General features: G+C 38.7%; 1 protein-coding gene across 12 annotated transcripts in view; it reads left to right on the forward strand.

The window, feature by feature from the left end:
• The window catches only part of Mga (MAX dimerization protein MGA), a 96,137-nt gene extending 84,222 nt beyond the window's left edge, over positions 1-11,915 (forward strand). For all 12 annotated transcript variants that reach the window (XM_008762120.4, XM_063284962.1, XM_006234799.5 and 9 more), the window contains 5 exons: positions 2,825-3,031; positions 4,749-4,860; positions 5,136-5,366; positions 6,628-6,804; positions 7,770-11,915. In XM_008762120.4, coding sequence (XP_008760342.1) covers positions 2,825-3,031; positions 4,749-4,860; positions 5,136-5,366; positions 6,628-6,804; positions 7,770-9,046 — 2,004 coding nt within the window. In that variant the 3' untranslated portion in view covers positions 9,047-11,915. The remainder of the gene's footprint in view (positions 1-2,824; positions 3,032-4,748; positions 4,861-5,135; positions 5,367-6,627; positions 6,805-7,769) is intronic.
• The last annotated feature ends 4,139 nt before the right edge of the window (positions 11,916-16,054 follow it).

Here is a 16,054-nt window from a genome sequence, read left to right on the forward strand (position 1 = left end):
TCCGATATTTTTCTCAGCACATCCACAACTGAGATAAACACCTGACAACAAGGATTCTCTTTCCTTTAACTTGGGTACGGCTTCCTGTACCTTTTATACTCCTGGACTGTCTTATCTTCTAGCATCTTGTATTCTGGAGTTCCTTGCTGAATTCTCTTAATTTCTACCCCCAGCTATGTGAACCTGACTTGAGCATGTAGGATGCAGTATTCAGTATATATAGTCTGTCTTAAAGTCCTGCTCCTAAACCTGTTGTTTCTCTGCATTGTAAAGGTTCTGTATTGCAGCAGGCCAAAGTCCTACTCATAGGCCTGCCAGTGGTTAGAGGTGCTGAATGTTTCTTGTCCAGGTTTCTCTGGCTGTCAGGGGAAGACAGTAACTGGTCAGTGGACAAGGCTTTCAGGAGACCTCCCCTGCTTACCTTTAAGCTTTGTCAGTTTTGATGGGATCCACAGCTTTTCATTTCTTGTGGAAATAGAAACAAATCTGTATCCTCAACACAGAGAATTCCATTCTGATGTTAACATATCCTTATAGATTTTAGGCTGATTTAATTTTTTATATAACCTGTTGTCTTTTAGCTGCTATTGTTCCTTTCTCATTAGCGTTCAGAAAATTTAAGGTTAATGGAGTACTATTTAGTCTATCCCAGGGGGTCTTTATTATTCTTTTTTGTTTTATAAGCACTTCCTTTATTAGCTCTTTCTACACTTGCTTGTCCTAGGATTGTGTGTTATACTTGTAATGTGCTTTGTATTGTCTGCAAAGAATTACTCCATCTTACTGGAAACATGTGGAGTATTGTTAGTTTTAATTTTATACAGGTATCCCCATAATAGCCATTACTTCCAGTAAATGTGTAATTACAGAATCAACTTTTTCAGAACTAAAAGCAGTTGCCCATTGAAACCCAGAGTATATATCAATGGTAAGGTGTATAAATTTTAGTTTTTCAAATTCTACACAATGAAATAATCCGTTACCCTTAGGGTAACTTCCAGAGGTTAATGGAGTTTGGTTATACAAAGAACAAGTTGAACATTTTTTTTATAATTTTCTCGGCTTGTTGCCAGGTGATAGAGAAATTTTTCTTTAAACCTATATTGTTAACATGGTGTTTTTGTTTTTTTTTAATCTGATTTTGAAGCTTCTAACATATTTCCTATTACTATTTGGTCAGTTTCTTTCACAGCTGTTAAATTGGTTAACATTCTCAATTTCCTCAGTTTCTTCTTTATAACAAATTCAGGGGAATACTATGGGCTGGTAGATGATCCATAGAAATGACAGTACCAAAATCGCCTGGCACTTAGCTCTCTTCCAGGTACAGGAACACACCTTCATACAGGAAAGTCACCACAACACAAGAAAATGATAGGTCCATCAGCTTCTTTATTTACCAAAATAGCAACTGTTTGCCAAAAATACATGTTTTACTGTACTTTCAAATCTTCCTGACTAAAGGAGCTGGTGAGATGGCTTAGCTTTAAACTTGGTAATCTGAGTTTAACCCTGTGATCCACATGGTGGAAGGACAGAGCTGACTTCCACATGTACAGTGTGTCATGCTTGCCCTCTCCACCACCACCTGCACAATTAAGTCTATTTAAGAAAAAAAGGTTTGGAGAGAAAGTTTATTTATAAGAGAGTGGCAGTTGATCCTTTCACAAAATGGGAAAGGTCTTACCCATATTAAAATTTTGTATGGGGAGGGATATGTTCGGGAGCTCGTGCTTACCAGATATTGGGGCCATGGGTGGATGTCAAATGTCATTTGAGATAGACTCTCTCACTAAGTGTGGAAATCTCTATTGGAGCTTGGCTAGCTGACTGGCCTATACGCCCCCAAAATTTGCCTGTCTACATTTTTCCAATGCATTTCTGTCAGCAGTGGTGGCACACACATTTATTCCTAGCACTCAGTAGATAGAGGCAGGTGAATCTCTGTGAGTTTGAGGCCAGCCTGGTATACAAAGTGAGTTCTAGGATAGCCAGGGCTGTAAAACAGAGAAATTCTGTCTCAAAAAATGTTTTGTTTTATATTTTTTTCTGCCAATCAAGATTGTGATTTTTCAATTGAGCATGGTTCATAGGGGCACACAAAGACTGAAGGAACGGTCATGGATCCTGTTTGGGCCTGAGCTAGGTCCTCTGCACATAAATTGCAAATGGTTGCATAGTTGGTGTTTTTGTGGGACTCCTCTTAACAGTGGCAGTGGGGAGTGTGTCTGACTCTTGCCTGCTCTTGGGACCCTTTTCCTCCTATTGGGTTGCCTTGTCCAGCCTTGATATGAGGGTTTGTGTCACTTGTTATCCATGTTTAGTTAATATCCTTGGGAAGTTTTTTTGTTTTTTTTTTTTCCTTTTAAAGGGAAACTGAGGAGTTGTAGATCTAGGGGGGAGGAGGAGGTATGAGGGAGGGGTGGGAGCAAGGGAAACTGCAGTCAGAATGTAATGTAGATAAAGAATGAAAATTTAAAAAGTAAGACCTCTTTTTTAAAGAAAAAAGATTGTGGGGGTTTGTTATTGTTAAGTCCTAAAAACTAGTTTTAATGATAAATTAGATTTAAAAAACTATTCCAGATATTTCCTGTAACTCCAGATGCTCCCTCATTTGAGAATCACCAAAACTTGAGCTGTGAAGTAATATGACTATATTAGTGTTTATCAGAATTCATACTGTTGGTATTGTTGAAATAAGGAAAGATAGATTGGGACGATGAGCAATTGAGAAGCCTTACAAAAGTCCAGACAAAGTGTATGTATTTAGAACAGTATCCTTTGGGATGGAGGAAGGTTCTGAGGAAACTTTCTTTTTGGACAGGTTTCATTAATTTCTTCAAAATTGAAAGATGATTGTTGGAGTGATAAGCCACACAAAGAAACAGAAGCTTTTGCATATTACCGGCGGACACACACTGCTAATGAGCGGCGGCGGCGTGGTGAAATGAGGGATCTCTTTGAAAAATTGAAGATTACATTAGGATTACTTCATTCTTCCAAAGTTTCCAAAAGTCTCATTCTTAATCGGGTAAGTATTGTGGAAATCGCATACACAAATGTAAGTTCAGTTAAGAGAAACTTACAGATACGATGAGAAAGAAAATTCATTATCATATGAGAGAAATGGAAGCAGAGTTACTTCTATTTAACAGTTGAGTGAAGTTAGTGGCTGGTCATGGCAGCTTATACCTGGTATGGCAGCACTTGAGAGGCTGAACAGAAAGATTGCCATGAGCTACAGAGTGATGCTGTATCACAAACAGGACTAGTAAATAAGCAATAAATACTACAGAGAAAAAAAATTAAGTCAAAATAACTTCACGTTTACTGTTAAGTATGGAGGCAGGGGAACAGGGAAGATTGATGGGGGTTGGTGGAGGTGGTGGTGGTGGTAGTGGTGATGGTAAGCAAGCAAGCTCATGGGTACATGTTCCCATGTGTGTGTATGCAGAAATGAGAGCAGGATGTTGGGCATCTTTTTTATTACTTTGAACAGGGTCTCTCATAGAACTGGCAACTTGACTCTATGGCTAGGCTGGGTGGCCATGGAACTCTTGGGATCTTCAGTGCTTGGGTTGTATAGGATTGTGCAGCCATGCTTAGCTTTTTACATGAGTGCTGGGCATTCAAACTCAGGTTCTCATGCCTGTAAGGTAAGTGCTGTGCTGTTGTCTTACCCGGTGAGCCATCTCCCTAGCCCCAAATATTTAAGTCTTAAGTTAGAAGCCGAGGAGTGGTAGGATAGCTCAGTTAACAAAGTGCTTACCTTGCAAGCATGAAGACTTGATTTCCATAACTCCAGAGTCTACATTAAAAAAAGAGAGGGAGATGTGGTGGCACATACTTTTAATTTCAGCTTTGGCTGGGCAGATTCTCTAGTCTCACTGGCCAGCCAGCTTAGCCTATTTGGTGAGCTCCAGGGCAGTGAGAGATCATGTCAAGAAAAGGAAGATGGTGCTGAGGAATAATACATGTCTTAAACTTAGACTAAGTCTGTGTGCTAGTCTCTATATTATTCCTTAAAGTATTTAGTACAGTTTATCATAGTGTAAAGTGCATAGTACAAAAATAATTTAGTGCACACATTTTTTTCCAGTAGAGATGGAACATGGTTTGATGCATGTGAGGCAAGCACTTTACCACCAAATAATTGCATCCATAATCCGTAACACTTCTTGATATCTAATAAAGATATTTAAAAAGAAAATGAACTACTCAGCTTAGTAAAGTTTTAACTTTGCATATAGGCCATCAAAAGCAACATCATTTCATTACTTTTAAGAAGTTGGGGAAGTATACATCTAGCATTTATATTTATTGAAATGAAACAGATTTTGTGAACATTTTTAAATTTGATTAAAATCTAAGCAGAACATGAGTATTTTATATTTTTCCTTGCAGTAGTGGAAAACTTGTTCACCACTCAGTGATGATCTTTGGAAATAATCATTCTCTACATTCCCTAAAAATATAAGCTAGAAAATAATTTAGCAAGTACTGTTGAGTTGGGGGTGTAGCTCAGAGATAGAACTCTTTACATAGCATGCACAAGGCCCTGAGGTTCTATTCCCAGCACCAGAACCAGTGGCTCAATGTATTATTCAATTTCTGAAACATGATTAGTTGTTTTATAATGTTCTCTAAAATACTACGTTAAAATACTTTCATTAAATAAATTGTGTAGGCCTCCTGTACTTTTTGGAGTACAAGTAAATGGTCCATTGACGTTACTGTTTTTATTCTAGGCATTCAGTGAAATTCAAGGACTAACAGACCAGGCAGATAAATTGATAGGGCAGAAAAATCTCCTGAGTCGAAAACGAAGTATTTTAATCCGGAAAGTATCATCTCTTTCAGGTAAGCTACATAAGCATCTCTGGGAAAGAAAGAGTACAGTGACAGCATTAGCAAGGACTCCAAGCCTTTCAGACTCTGTTGAGGTTTAGGATTGGCATCTCAGGCTTACAGCAGGATTAGCTTTGACTGAGCCTATCATAGTTTCTGAATTGTAATCACTTGCCTCTCAGAGTTTGGGGGAATATAATTAAATCAACTAGATTTCAACTAACTGTATTTCTCATTGTTTTGTGGTATCATGCACAGAGTGATGCTTTACTCCTATTTACCTGCAGGGAAAACAGAAGAAGTGGTCCTGAAGAAGCTAGAGTATATTTATGCAAAACAACAAGCACTAGAGGCGCAAAAAAGAAAAAAGAAGATGGGGTCAGATGAGTTTGGTCTGTCTCCCAGAATTAGTACACAGCTGGAGGGATCTTCATCATCTGTAGATCTTGGACAGATGTTTATGAGTAATAGAAGGGGGAAACCTTTGATTCTTTCCAGAAGAAGAGACCAGGCTACAGGTAAGAGAAACATTTTTTGCTTTTCTTAATGTAGCTAAACATCAATTTATTTTAGTGGACTGAACATCTCTTGGCTATAGTTCTAGTTAAATGAATTACAGATGATTTTTAAGAAACCTAACTTTAAGTAGTAACTTTGAACTTTTGGTTTTGCACAAATAACTCCTAAGAGCTTGTGTAAATCCTAGTTCTGATAACAGTCTACATGTAACATGTTTCTAGTAAGTACATAACTGCTATTATATGTGAATTCTTGATATTCTTTTTTTTTTTTTTTTTTTTTTTTTTTTTGGTTCTTTTTTTCGGAGCTGGGGACCGAACCCAGGGCCTTGCGCTTCTTAGGCAAGCACTCTACCGCTGAGCTAAATCCCCAGCCCCGAATTCTTGATATTCTTAAATTTATTACAGGTTGAAAAATAAATTGGAACTTTTTAAGGGTTTTTTTTTTTTAAAGTTAAGGTCGGCATAGTGGTGTGTATCTATATATAGTCTCAGCCACTTGGAAGACTAAGACAGACAATTGCTTGAGGCTCAGAATTGAGTTTGGTCTAGGTAACAGAGTCAGAGTGTTATAGTGTTATAGTGTTTGTAAAAATTTACAAAGGAATAGTGTAATTTCTTTGAACTTGTCCATTTTTCATTGTCTTAATTAAGGAACAAAGTAAACTTGCTTAAGTTGTTTTTTACCTTGTTTTTGGAAGTAGCTATACTAATTTAATGTTACTTGGTAGGCTCATGTTTTAGAGAAAGGTGTGGGTTTTTTTGTTTGTTTGTTTGTTTGTTTTGTTTTTTGTTTTTTTGTTTTTTGTTTTAATTCTTCTGACAGCTCAGTGTATAGACCAGAAGACTTTGTTTTAACATTACAGAATAAAATAAATGACCTGAATTCACAATGAAAAGAAACTATGGCTTAGAAACTTAAAACTTTGTTAGGAATGTATAGGAGGGACTGGAGAGATGGCTCAGTGGTAAGAGCACTGGCTGCTCTTCCAGAGGTCCTGAGTTCAATTCCCAGCAACCACATGGTGGCCCACAACCATCTGTAATGAGATCTGATACCTTCTCCTGGTGTGTCTGAAGACAGCTACAGTGTACTCAAATAAAATAAAAATTATTTTAAAAAAATGAAAAAAAGGAGTGTATAGGATAGGAAGCCTGTGAATAGACTTGTGCATGCCCTCATGTAAACTTACATTATACCCTTCAAGTCAGCCTCTCTCTGGAGTACACTAACATTAATTGACATTTGTTTTCTTTGCAGAAAATGCTTCACCTTCTGACACTCCACACTCTTCTGCCAACCTGGTGATGACACCACAAGGGCAGTTGCTTACCCTAAAAGGCCCCCTATTCTCAGCACCAGTGGTAGCAGTTTCTCCTGCTCTCTTAGAAGCTGGTCTAAAGCCTCAAGTTGCAAGCAGTACTATGGCTCAGTCAGGTATGTGATGGTATTCTATGGTTCGTAATTATATACTATGGTTAGTAAAGAACTGTCCAACAATACAGGAAGCCTTTAAATTTGATCTGTAGTTACTCAGAGCTGTTCTTTTGGCATTTGCCTTGTTAAGAAATGGCCCTAGCTTGGTTTGATTGGTGGTTTACCTGGGATAGGAAACTGTTTTGTGAACTCTAGTGAAATTTCTCAACAGAGGAAGAATTAAAATGGTGTCCAAGTGAAATGATTGCTGTAGAAGGGTCAATATTTAAGTTCTTGGTGTTGATCATTGTTTTGGGTTATACTTGGAATGGGGGCACTCCTATGTTACTGGCTTAATGCATTGTTTTAAGAACCATTCCTTTTTGCTAAAGTATTATTTGGTGGTTTGGGTTCTAGACATCTAAATCTCTGTTAAGGTAGGAGGGTATACTTACATGGTTTTTGTTATTATTGTTGTTGCCATTGCAACTCCCCCTCCCTTTCTAACTAGAAATTAATTGGGTGAACAAAAGCAAGATGTGTTTCTGCCTCAGTATAAGAATTAGTTTAGCAAACTGGATTTTTGATGGTGGCCTGTGGCCATAATCCCAGCACTTAGGAGACACAAGACAAGATTTTTGTGAGTTGGAGGCTAGCCCTGGACTTCATAGGAAGATCCTGATTCTGTTCAAACCTAGGGCTGGAAATATACCTTCCTAGAATAGGCAAGTTCCTGAATTCAGTCTTCCCCCCACTGCTCTTCCAATCCAGAAAAAGAAAAGATTTATTTTGTGGAGATTTTCTAAAAAATAATTACGTGGAACTATGAATAATGAAATAAATGTCTTGACTAGATTTTACTTGACTATTGCTATTTCAGCTGTTATTCTGACAAAAGTGAACTTAGGAAGAATGACTGGGGAAGGAGAGAGAAAAGATTTTTATTACTGTAAATCCAATGAACTCTTTTAATTTTTGATTTTCAGAGAACGATGACTTATTTATGATGCCACGAATTGTTAATGTAACATCATTGGCTGCAGAGGAAGATTTGGGAGGTATGAGTGGCAACAAATACCTTCATGAAGTTCCTGATGGCAAACCAGCACTTGACCACCTGAGAGACGTTTCTGGGAATGAAGCTAGCTCCTTAAAGGATACAGAGAGAATCTCTTCCAGGGGAAACCATAGAGACAGCAGAATGGCACTGGGTCCAACACAAGTGTTTTTGGCAAATAAAGATTCTGGATTTCCACATGTACCTGATGTTTCTACTATGCAGGCAGCACAGGAGTTTATACCTAAAAAAATGTCTGGTGATCTGAGAGGGCATCGGCATAAATGGAAGGAGTGTGAGTTGAGAGGAGAGAGACTGAAGTCAAAGGAGTCTCAGTTTCATAAATTAAAGATGAAGGATCTCAAGGACTCAAGCATAGAGATGGAACTGAGAAAAGTAGCCTCAGCTATTGAGGAAGCAGCACTTGATCCCAGTGAGCTGCTGACTAACATGGAGGATGAGGACGACACTGACGAGACGCTGACTTCACTGCTCAACGAAATTGCTTTTCTTAATCAACAACTAAATGATGACTCTGGCCTGGCTGAACTCTCTGGTTCTTTGGATACAGAATTCCCAGGGGATGCTCAGCAAGCTTTTATCAGTAAACTTGCTCCTGGGAACAGATCAGCTTTCCAAGTTGGACACTTGGGAACAGGTGTGAAAGAGTTGCCTGATGTCCAAGAGGAAAGTGAATCCATCAGCCCTCTCCTCTTGCACTTGGAAGATGATGACTTTTCTGAGAACGAAAAACAGCTTGGGGACACAGCCTCTGAGCCAGATGTCCTTAAGATTGTTATTGACTCTGAGATAAAGGATTCTCTTGTTTCCCATAGGAAATCTAGTGATGGAGGGCAGAGTACTTCTGGTCTCCCTGCAGAGCCTGAAAGCGTATCTTCACCTCCCATCCTGCACATGAAGACTGGCCCGGAGAACAGCAGTACAGACACTTTGTGGAGGCCTATGCCAAAGTTGGCCCCTTTAGGTTTAAAAGTAGCTAATCCCCCCAGTGATGCTGATGGTCAGAGTCTCAAGGTGATGCCTGCCTTGGCACCTATAGCTGCCAAAGTTGGGTCAGTTGGACACAAAATGAACACAACAGGAAGTGACCAGGAAGGCCGGGGGAGCAAGATGATGCCTACATTGGCACCTGTTGTAACTAAATTGGGCAACTCTGGGGTTCCATCAAGCTCATCAGGGAAATGAACTTGTTCATCCTCATGCAGAAGCCAGGCTATGAGGGGAAATTGAATTTCACCTCCTTTCTCTGTAGGCATCTGTTTGTTTGTTTGTTTGTTTGTTTGTATTATGGAACTATTATCCTTGACTTAATTATGTGTGGCTATTAATGGAGAAAGGGGGATGTAGGGTGCTGGTCCTGGTGTTTGAAATTCTGATCATGTTAAAAATGTGTTACCTCACTTGTGGTGCTGGGTTCCCTCATCTTCTCTAAGAAGGTGTGATTCCCTCTTGCCCAAGGAATTCATAACAAGATTCTGGCTCCATCAACTACCTTATTTTTTCCCCTGAGAAAATGCTTGAGACTTGGAATTACTATGGACTAAACTATAATTGATAGTTTTTGGCTCTAAAATCTGAGAATTGTGATGCAGTTGTGTGAAGGGACCTAGAAAAAACTTTTAGTTATTATTTTGATAGTAGAGCATGATAGAGCTGGGAATGGTAGTGCACACTTGTAATTCCAGCTCTTAGAAGACTAAAGCAGAAGGATTGCAAGTTTGTGTCTACTTGATCTGTAACAAACACACACACACACACACAAAATTGTGGAGGGAGAAGGAAGGGAGAATGTTACAGTAGATAGGATGAATACTATAGAATACCAAAGTGGAGGGATTTGTCATTCAGCAGACTGTTGTTTCATATCCAGAATAGCTGTTCCCTTTCAGTCATAATTAAAAGCTTAAACTTTCTGGTAAAGTAGGAATATACGTTTTACTTTTACTATTAACATACTTATTTTTAGAGACTAAAAAAGAGATACGTGTCCCTTATTTCTTTTGTGGTATTACAAAGATTCATTCATAGTGCCAGGGATTTCTACTCATTTGTTTTTTGGAGGTAGACATAGAGGCAGCCATTTTCTTTCCTAAATCATGTAACTCAAGAAACAGCTAAAATGAAAAGCAGTTTCTCCCCTAACCAGAGACTAGCCAAAATAAAAATTTGTGAGGCTGGATTATTACCCAAATGAAACCAGCCTCTAGGTGCTTGAAGGTTTTGTTCACTGTCACCTGCACAGGATGTAAAGAAAAGGCGAGTCAGAGTGAGCAATCTTTACCAGGGAAGTAAAGCAGTATTTGAGTCACAGAATATATTTTTTATCTGCTACCATGGCATCAATGATCTGTAGAGCTTTTTCACTCATTAACTGTCAGGGTATGAAGGACTGACAACCTGTAAAGATGAAGATATTTATATTTTTGTATAGTTGTTTTCATAGATTTCTCAAAGGATGAAGTTTTCGATCTAGAAGAGATTTGTATTGAGTATAGAAATGTTTCCTATATAGTTTGTAAATAATCATGGTGCATTTGAGGGGTCTCTCGGGAACTCCTGGGGCAAGAATCACTGTTCTGAAAATGTATAGACTGAGATTTAGCTGCTGCATTTTGCCTTTCTTAAATAATTATATTTTGGAATGTAACCCGTTCTGTCTGCAATGACAGGATTTGCTTGTGTTGTAAAACACTTTAACACAAGTGCTTCCGGTGCCTGGGCTGTGCCTGGGTGATTGTATTTCTTTTACACTACTGCGTCTTTACCCTAAGTCCCACTCTGTATCTTCAGACCTAGGTTGTGAGACCAACTTTGGAATGAATCTAGCCAGTGAATTACTTCCATGTTTGATTCCCTTTTTACATTAACTCTGATAATCATCAGATTGGAATGATGAAAAACTTTACACTGCAGAATGCAGTGGTAGGAAATTCTTCATTGGTTTTGTGCTGCTTGCTCTAGAAAGGTCATCAGCACTTAACCTTCCCTGTTTACTATAGAAGCCTGATAGAGTGAAAACAGTATTCCTCAGCTTCTCCTTTGTCCTCTGTCCTTTACCCAACTGATTTTATCCAATGCCTTAGCCAAGGAATGCAGCACCTGTCGCCCTTGCTAATAGCTGTCCTCAGAGACGCTAGTTCTTTAGCCCAGGTATAGCAGTTTCCAGTGGTTTTATTGCCTGTTTCTTTCCCGTGTTTCCTTCTGGCTTCCTAGAGCCCTTTTGGGTTTTGAGAGTCAGACAAGAAACACGACAAGGGAGTGAATAATCCTCAGGAAAAAAAAAAAGACCATTGTAGCTTATGAATTCTCTCTCTCTCTCTCTCTCTCTCTCTCTCTCTCTCTCTCCCTCCCCCTCTCTCTCTCCCCCTCTCTCTCTCCCTCCCTCCCTCCCTCTCCCTCTCCCTCTCCCTCCTTTCTTTTTCTTTTTCTTTTCTTTTTTTTTTTTTAATTTGAAAAAGCATAGACAAAACAGGTCAGGATTTATTCTTGATTGGAAGATCCTCGGTTGTGTTTATGAAAGATGTACAAGGATAGAGATGAAGTTTGGTTCTAGGTGTTCAGGGAAAGCTGCAGGTGTCATTACAACCCCCCACAATACATTGTTCTTAAGACAGATTTAGGAGCTATCAGGGCTAGTTTGAGGAGGGTTTAGTCTTTAGAACAATCTTGTAGCCTTGACAGAAATCCAAAATCTCCCCCAAACTCTTACCCTTTAACCTTACATTAGGAGAAACTGATCTATTAAAATTACATGTATGAGTACGAAAAGCGAAGTTAAGTGAGAACATTGGAAGAACCTGGAAAAAAGCTCCCACCCTAACTAAGAAGCATGATCTCAGTAGACCAATAACTCGCCTTTTTATACACCTGTAAATAAATGGAATGTTTTTAAGAATATAATTATGTCAGATTTAGCATTTTCTTTTATATATTAAATATATATCTTTCATTTCTGCTTTTGAAAGTGATTATTTTTTTAGATATAACAAGTTTGGCAGTTGAAAGGCAAGACATGTGAACCTGAAATAAACCAGTTATACTAATTAAAGCAGAATTTGGTGTTGGGAGGTTTGTGCTTGGTTGGAGAATTCTTTATGCCCTCAGACATATTTGAGAGAGGATCCCATTGAAGTGATCTTTTCAGAAGCTTCTTGATTTGAAAGCTTTTGATCTGTCATTTGGGAAGACCTTTGGTATTCTAGTCCTTGTAGCATGTTTTATTTGGGACTTCAAGATTATGTACAATTTGATGGCAAATATTTGCCGTTCTGTAGTGAGAAGAGTTTCATACTACCACTGTGTGCAATATCTGTCTGTTGCCTTGGGGAACAACAGGACAGAAATACAATTTTAGTGTCTAGAGACAGTAGGTGTTCTTTTTTAATTTGTGTATGTATATATTGGATGTGTAGAGCTCAAAGGACAACTTTGAGGAATCACTTCTCTCCTACCAGGGATCCAACTCACGTTGTCAAGCATTCACAGCAAACACTTTTAGCTCACTGAACCAACTTGACAGCTTATTACATGTTCTTAAGACAAGATGTTAAGGGGTTTCATACTTAACAAAAGTGTTCTTATGGGAGTCTTTTAACCACTGAACTGTTCTGACTTATTTAATATAATTGACAGATCAAGTCTATTTAAAAAGTATTCACTTTGTATACTTTTATGATAAAAGTTTTTGTGCCCCCAGAATTATGGATGAAATTGATAGTAGCCCTTTCTTACAGTTTGAAAATGTTTTAAACAGAGAAAACAGTAGACAGTTATACATCTGTTTGCTTGTTTGTTTTTTAAGATGGTCTCACTATGCAGCCTGTGACCTGGAATTCTGTGGGGACCAAACATGGCTTTGAACTCATCAAGATCCACCTCTCTCTGACTGCTGGGATTGAAGGCATATACTATCAAGCACATGTACACATTTTATAAAATCCCATACATTTTTCCTCACTACCAGTTAATTATAGTGGAATTGTGTGATCAGTGCATCTTGAAGACAAGTCTTCAAAATAGCAATACCACCTGTCTCTTCTAGAATTAAGCCATGGACAGTGTGGGCAGCTCATTTTCAGGAACTTAGGATTTATTTCATGGAGAATAACCGGTACTTAATCAGAATAAACTAGTTGCACAAAATTGTTGGATTTGAAGAAAGTGCTTTAAGGGTCCTTTAATAACTTAACGTTGTATCATTGCTAATTAAAAGTTCTTCCCTCCCAAGTATGACTAGAGTTGAATTCTTAGAACCTATGTAAAAGTGCTAGTTGTGTAATCTCAGGACTGAAAGGGTGCAGACACAGGAGATCCCTGGTGTCCCCTGGCCAGCCAGTCTAGCCTAATGGGTGAGCTCCAGACCTATCAGAGACCTCAGCAACTTGGTAACATTAGGATTCACTAGCAGTGGTCCTCTAGTCTCCATACCCACATAGTTCAGATGGACCTGAACTTCAAACAAATTAACACATTGATCAATGACTTTGGACAGAAAATTAAAGCTAGGGTTGGTAAGATGACCTGTAAAGGTGCTTGTCATCCCTGATGGCCAAAGTCGAATCCTCAAAAGCCATACAGTAGAAGAGAACTGACTTGTGCACACACACACAAACCTCCACGTAATCTGCTCTACATAGTTCAGGCTAACCAGAACCGCAGAGTTAGACCCTGCCTCAAGAAAGGAAAAATAAAATTGGTGCATGCCGCTGGAGAGATGGCTCAGTGGTTAAGAGCACTGACTGCTCTTCCAGAGGTCCTGAGTTCAAATCCCAGCAACCACATGGTGGCTTGCAACCATCTATAAATAAAATAAATAAATCTTAAAAAAAAAAAATTGGTGCATGCCTTTAATTCCTGCAGTTGGGGAGAATGGAGGCAGGTAAGTTCAAGGATGGCCTGATATATATAGTTTCAGGCTAGCCAGAGCTACATAGTGAAGCTAAGGAAGGTAGGGTTATTGCCTATTGAAGAAAGTGATCTAAATGCATACTAGAAATAAAATTTCATATACACAATTTTTAAAGCTAATTTTAGCATATTTGAAACTGCTTTACAGAGACTGTTAAATGACAGCAATGAAGATGTGTTAGAAGGCTAACCCAGGGGGCTGGAGAGATGGCTCAGTGGTTAAGAGCACTGACTGCTCTTCCAGAGGTCCTGAGTTCAAATCCCAGCAACCACATGGTGGCTCACAACCATCTGTAAATGGGATCCGATGCCCTCTTCTGGTGTGTCTGAAGACAGCTAAACTGTACTCATATATAATAAATAAATAAATTTAAAAAAAATAAAAAAGAAGGCTAACCCAAAGAAGATGGAAATTTCGAGACAAATCCTAAACTATTAAATAAACTCATAAAACGGGTCCCCCCCCCACACACACACAACGGGCAAACAGCCTTTGAAGCATTGACTTGAAATCCATTTTGTTTGCATCTACACTCCTTGATCTCAGCTATCTCACAGTGCCTTGCATGTAAAAGTGCTTAATAAATACTTGAATTGACAAGCAATTGTTTATTCTAGCATGTTAGTTTCCCAGGATCTCCATAACTTGTTTACCTAGGATGAATTTTAGAATCTGATAAACACCATGCATACTAGCTTTAGGCATACACAATCAAAATGCTTCCAGAAAGGTCAACTGCATTTTGGAGAGCAGGATGACATATTTGAGACTAAAGAGATTGCTTCTCTTCACACTGCACTTGGAATCTTTGAGGAACAAGAACACTTTCTGTCTATTCCCATACTAGCATCTCAAAGGCAGTATGGTACTTTGACTGGGGTTTGCTTGGATTGGGAAGAATTTTTAAAGTGATGTTTTTGCCTTAGCCTGAAAACACCCAATTTCAAGAGTTTTGTTCCCTCATTAAATTTTCACAACTTAGATGACTCTCATCTTTAGATTTGGAAAGCAAGTGCTTAGAATTGCTTGTTGAGCTCAAAACCAGATGGAGGTGTTTGAGGAATGGAGATGTCTTTAAGGAGCTAAACCAGAGCAGCTTGGGTGAGATAGGAGAGACACTTTGCAAACCCATTTACTAGCATTGATTGAGAAGTGTTAAAACAGATTAAAGAAAATTCGGTAAATTCCGGCAGAGAAGACCAGGATCTGTAGTACACAAATTAAAACACCAGGTGGTGGCATTTGTTAGCAATGTACAGCAGCTTTTCTGAATATGTCAAATCACAATTCTGAGTTAGAGAATTACCTGTTTCTACAGTTGGAGGTTATCATTCCTGTCTTCAGGACTAGGCAAAAAAAAAAAAAAAAAAAAAAATGGAAGTCCCATTTTAGTTTCCTAAAATCTATAATGTGTGGCTGAAAGGGCAAAGGCTTTAGGCCTCCAGGTGCCAGATGTTAACAACCCTGATTCCCCTGTCAACATGTTTTGTTTTGTTTTGTTTTGTTTTTAAAAGAAATTATATGTGTATGGGTGTTTTGCTAGGTGCTTTTGAGGTAGGCCAAAAGAGGGAGACAAATCCCTGGGAACTGTTGTGATATGCCAAGAGGGTGATGGTAATTAAATCTGAGTCTTCTGCAAAAGAAACCAGCACTCTTGATCACCAATCCATCTGTCCAGCGCTCCCCAAACCCCAAGGTAATTTCTTGAAGTAGTAATTAAATGAAAAATTCTAGCCAACTTACATATCTATGAAGCATGAGTGTGTGTTATTTCCCCTGTCTCCATGAACTAGAAGAAAAAGCAAAACAAAAACAAACAAAAAACCTGATAGCAACAAGCTTTGATATCGGTTTCAGCCCTAGGGGTGTTTGCAATTTTTGAAAAGACAGAAAAGATCTGGAGTAGCAAAATAGTGTTAACGCTGTTAATAAAGTGCTATAAGGACGTTGACGGCTAAGGAAATGATGGATTATATCATAGGTGCACTCAATTGTTTTCTCTGTTCACAACCCACCTAAGGCTCTATTTGGAGGCTTGAATCTTTCACCATTAACTTAAATTAAGTTCAAAAGTGTGTGAATTGAGTTATTACGCGTGAGTCATTGTGTTAGGCTGGCTGTAATCAGAAACTATTCCAACCGCGTTAAACCCCAGCACTTGGAGTGGAAAGGAGTTCTTTTGGCAGCATCCCAAACCTTTTTTTATGAGTTGGGAATTAAATTTCAGCCGTAATCTCTTAGGCCTACCAAATATCAACCTTAGGTCTGGGGGCGTGGTTATCAAA

Source organism: Rattus norvegicus, chromosome 3 (assembly GCF_036323735.1).
Source record: "Rattus norvegicus strain BN/NHsdMcwi chromosome 3, GRCr8, whole genome shotgun sequence".
NCBI lineage: Eukaryota > Metazoa > Chordata > Mammalia > Rodentia > Muridae > Rattus > Rattus norvegicus.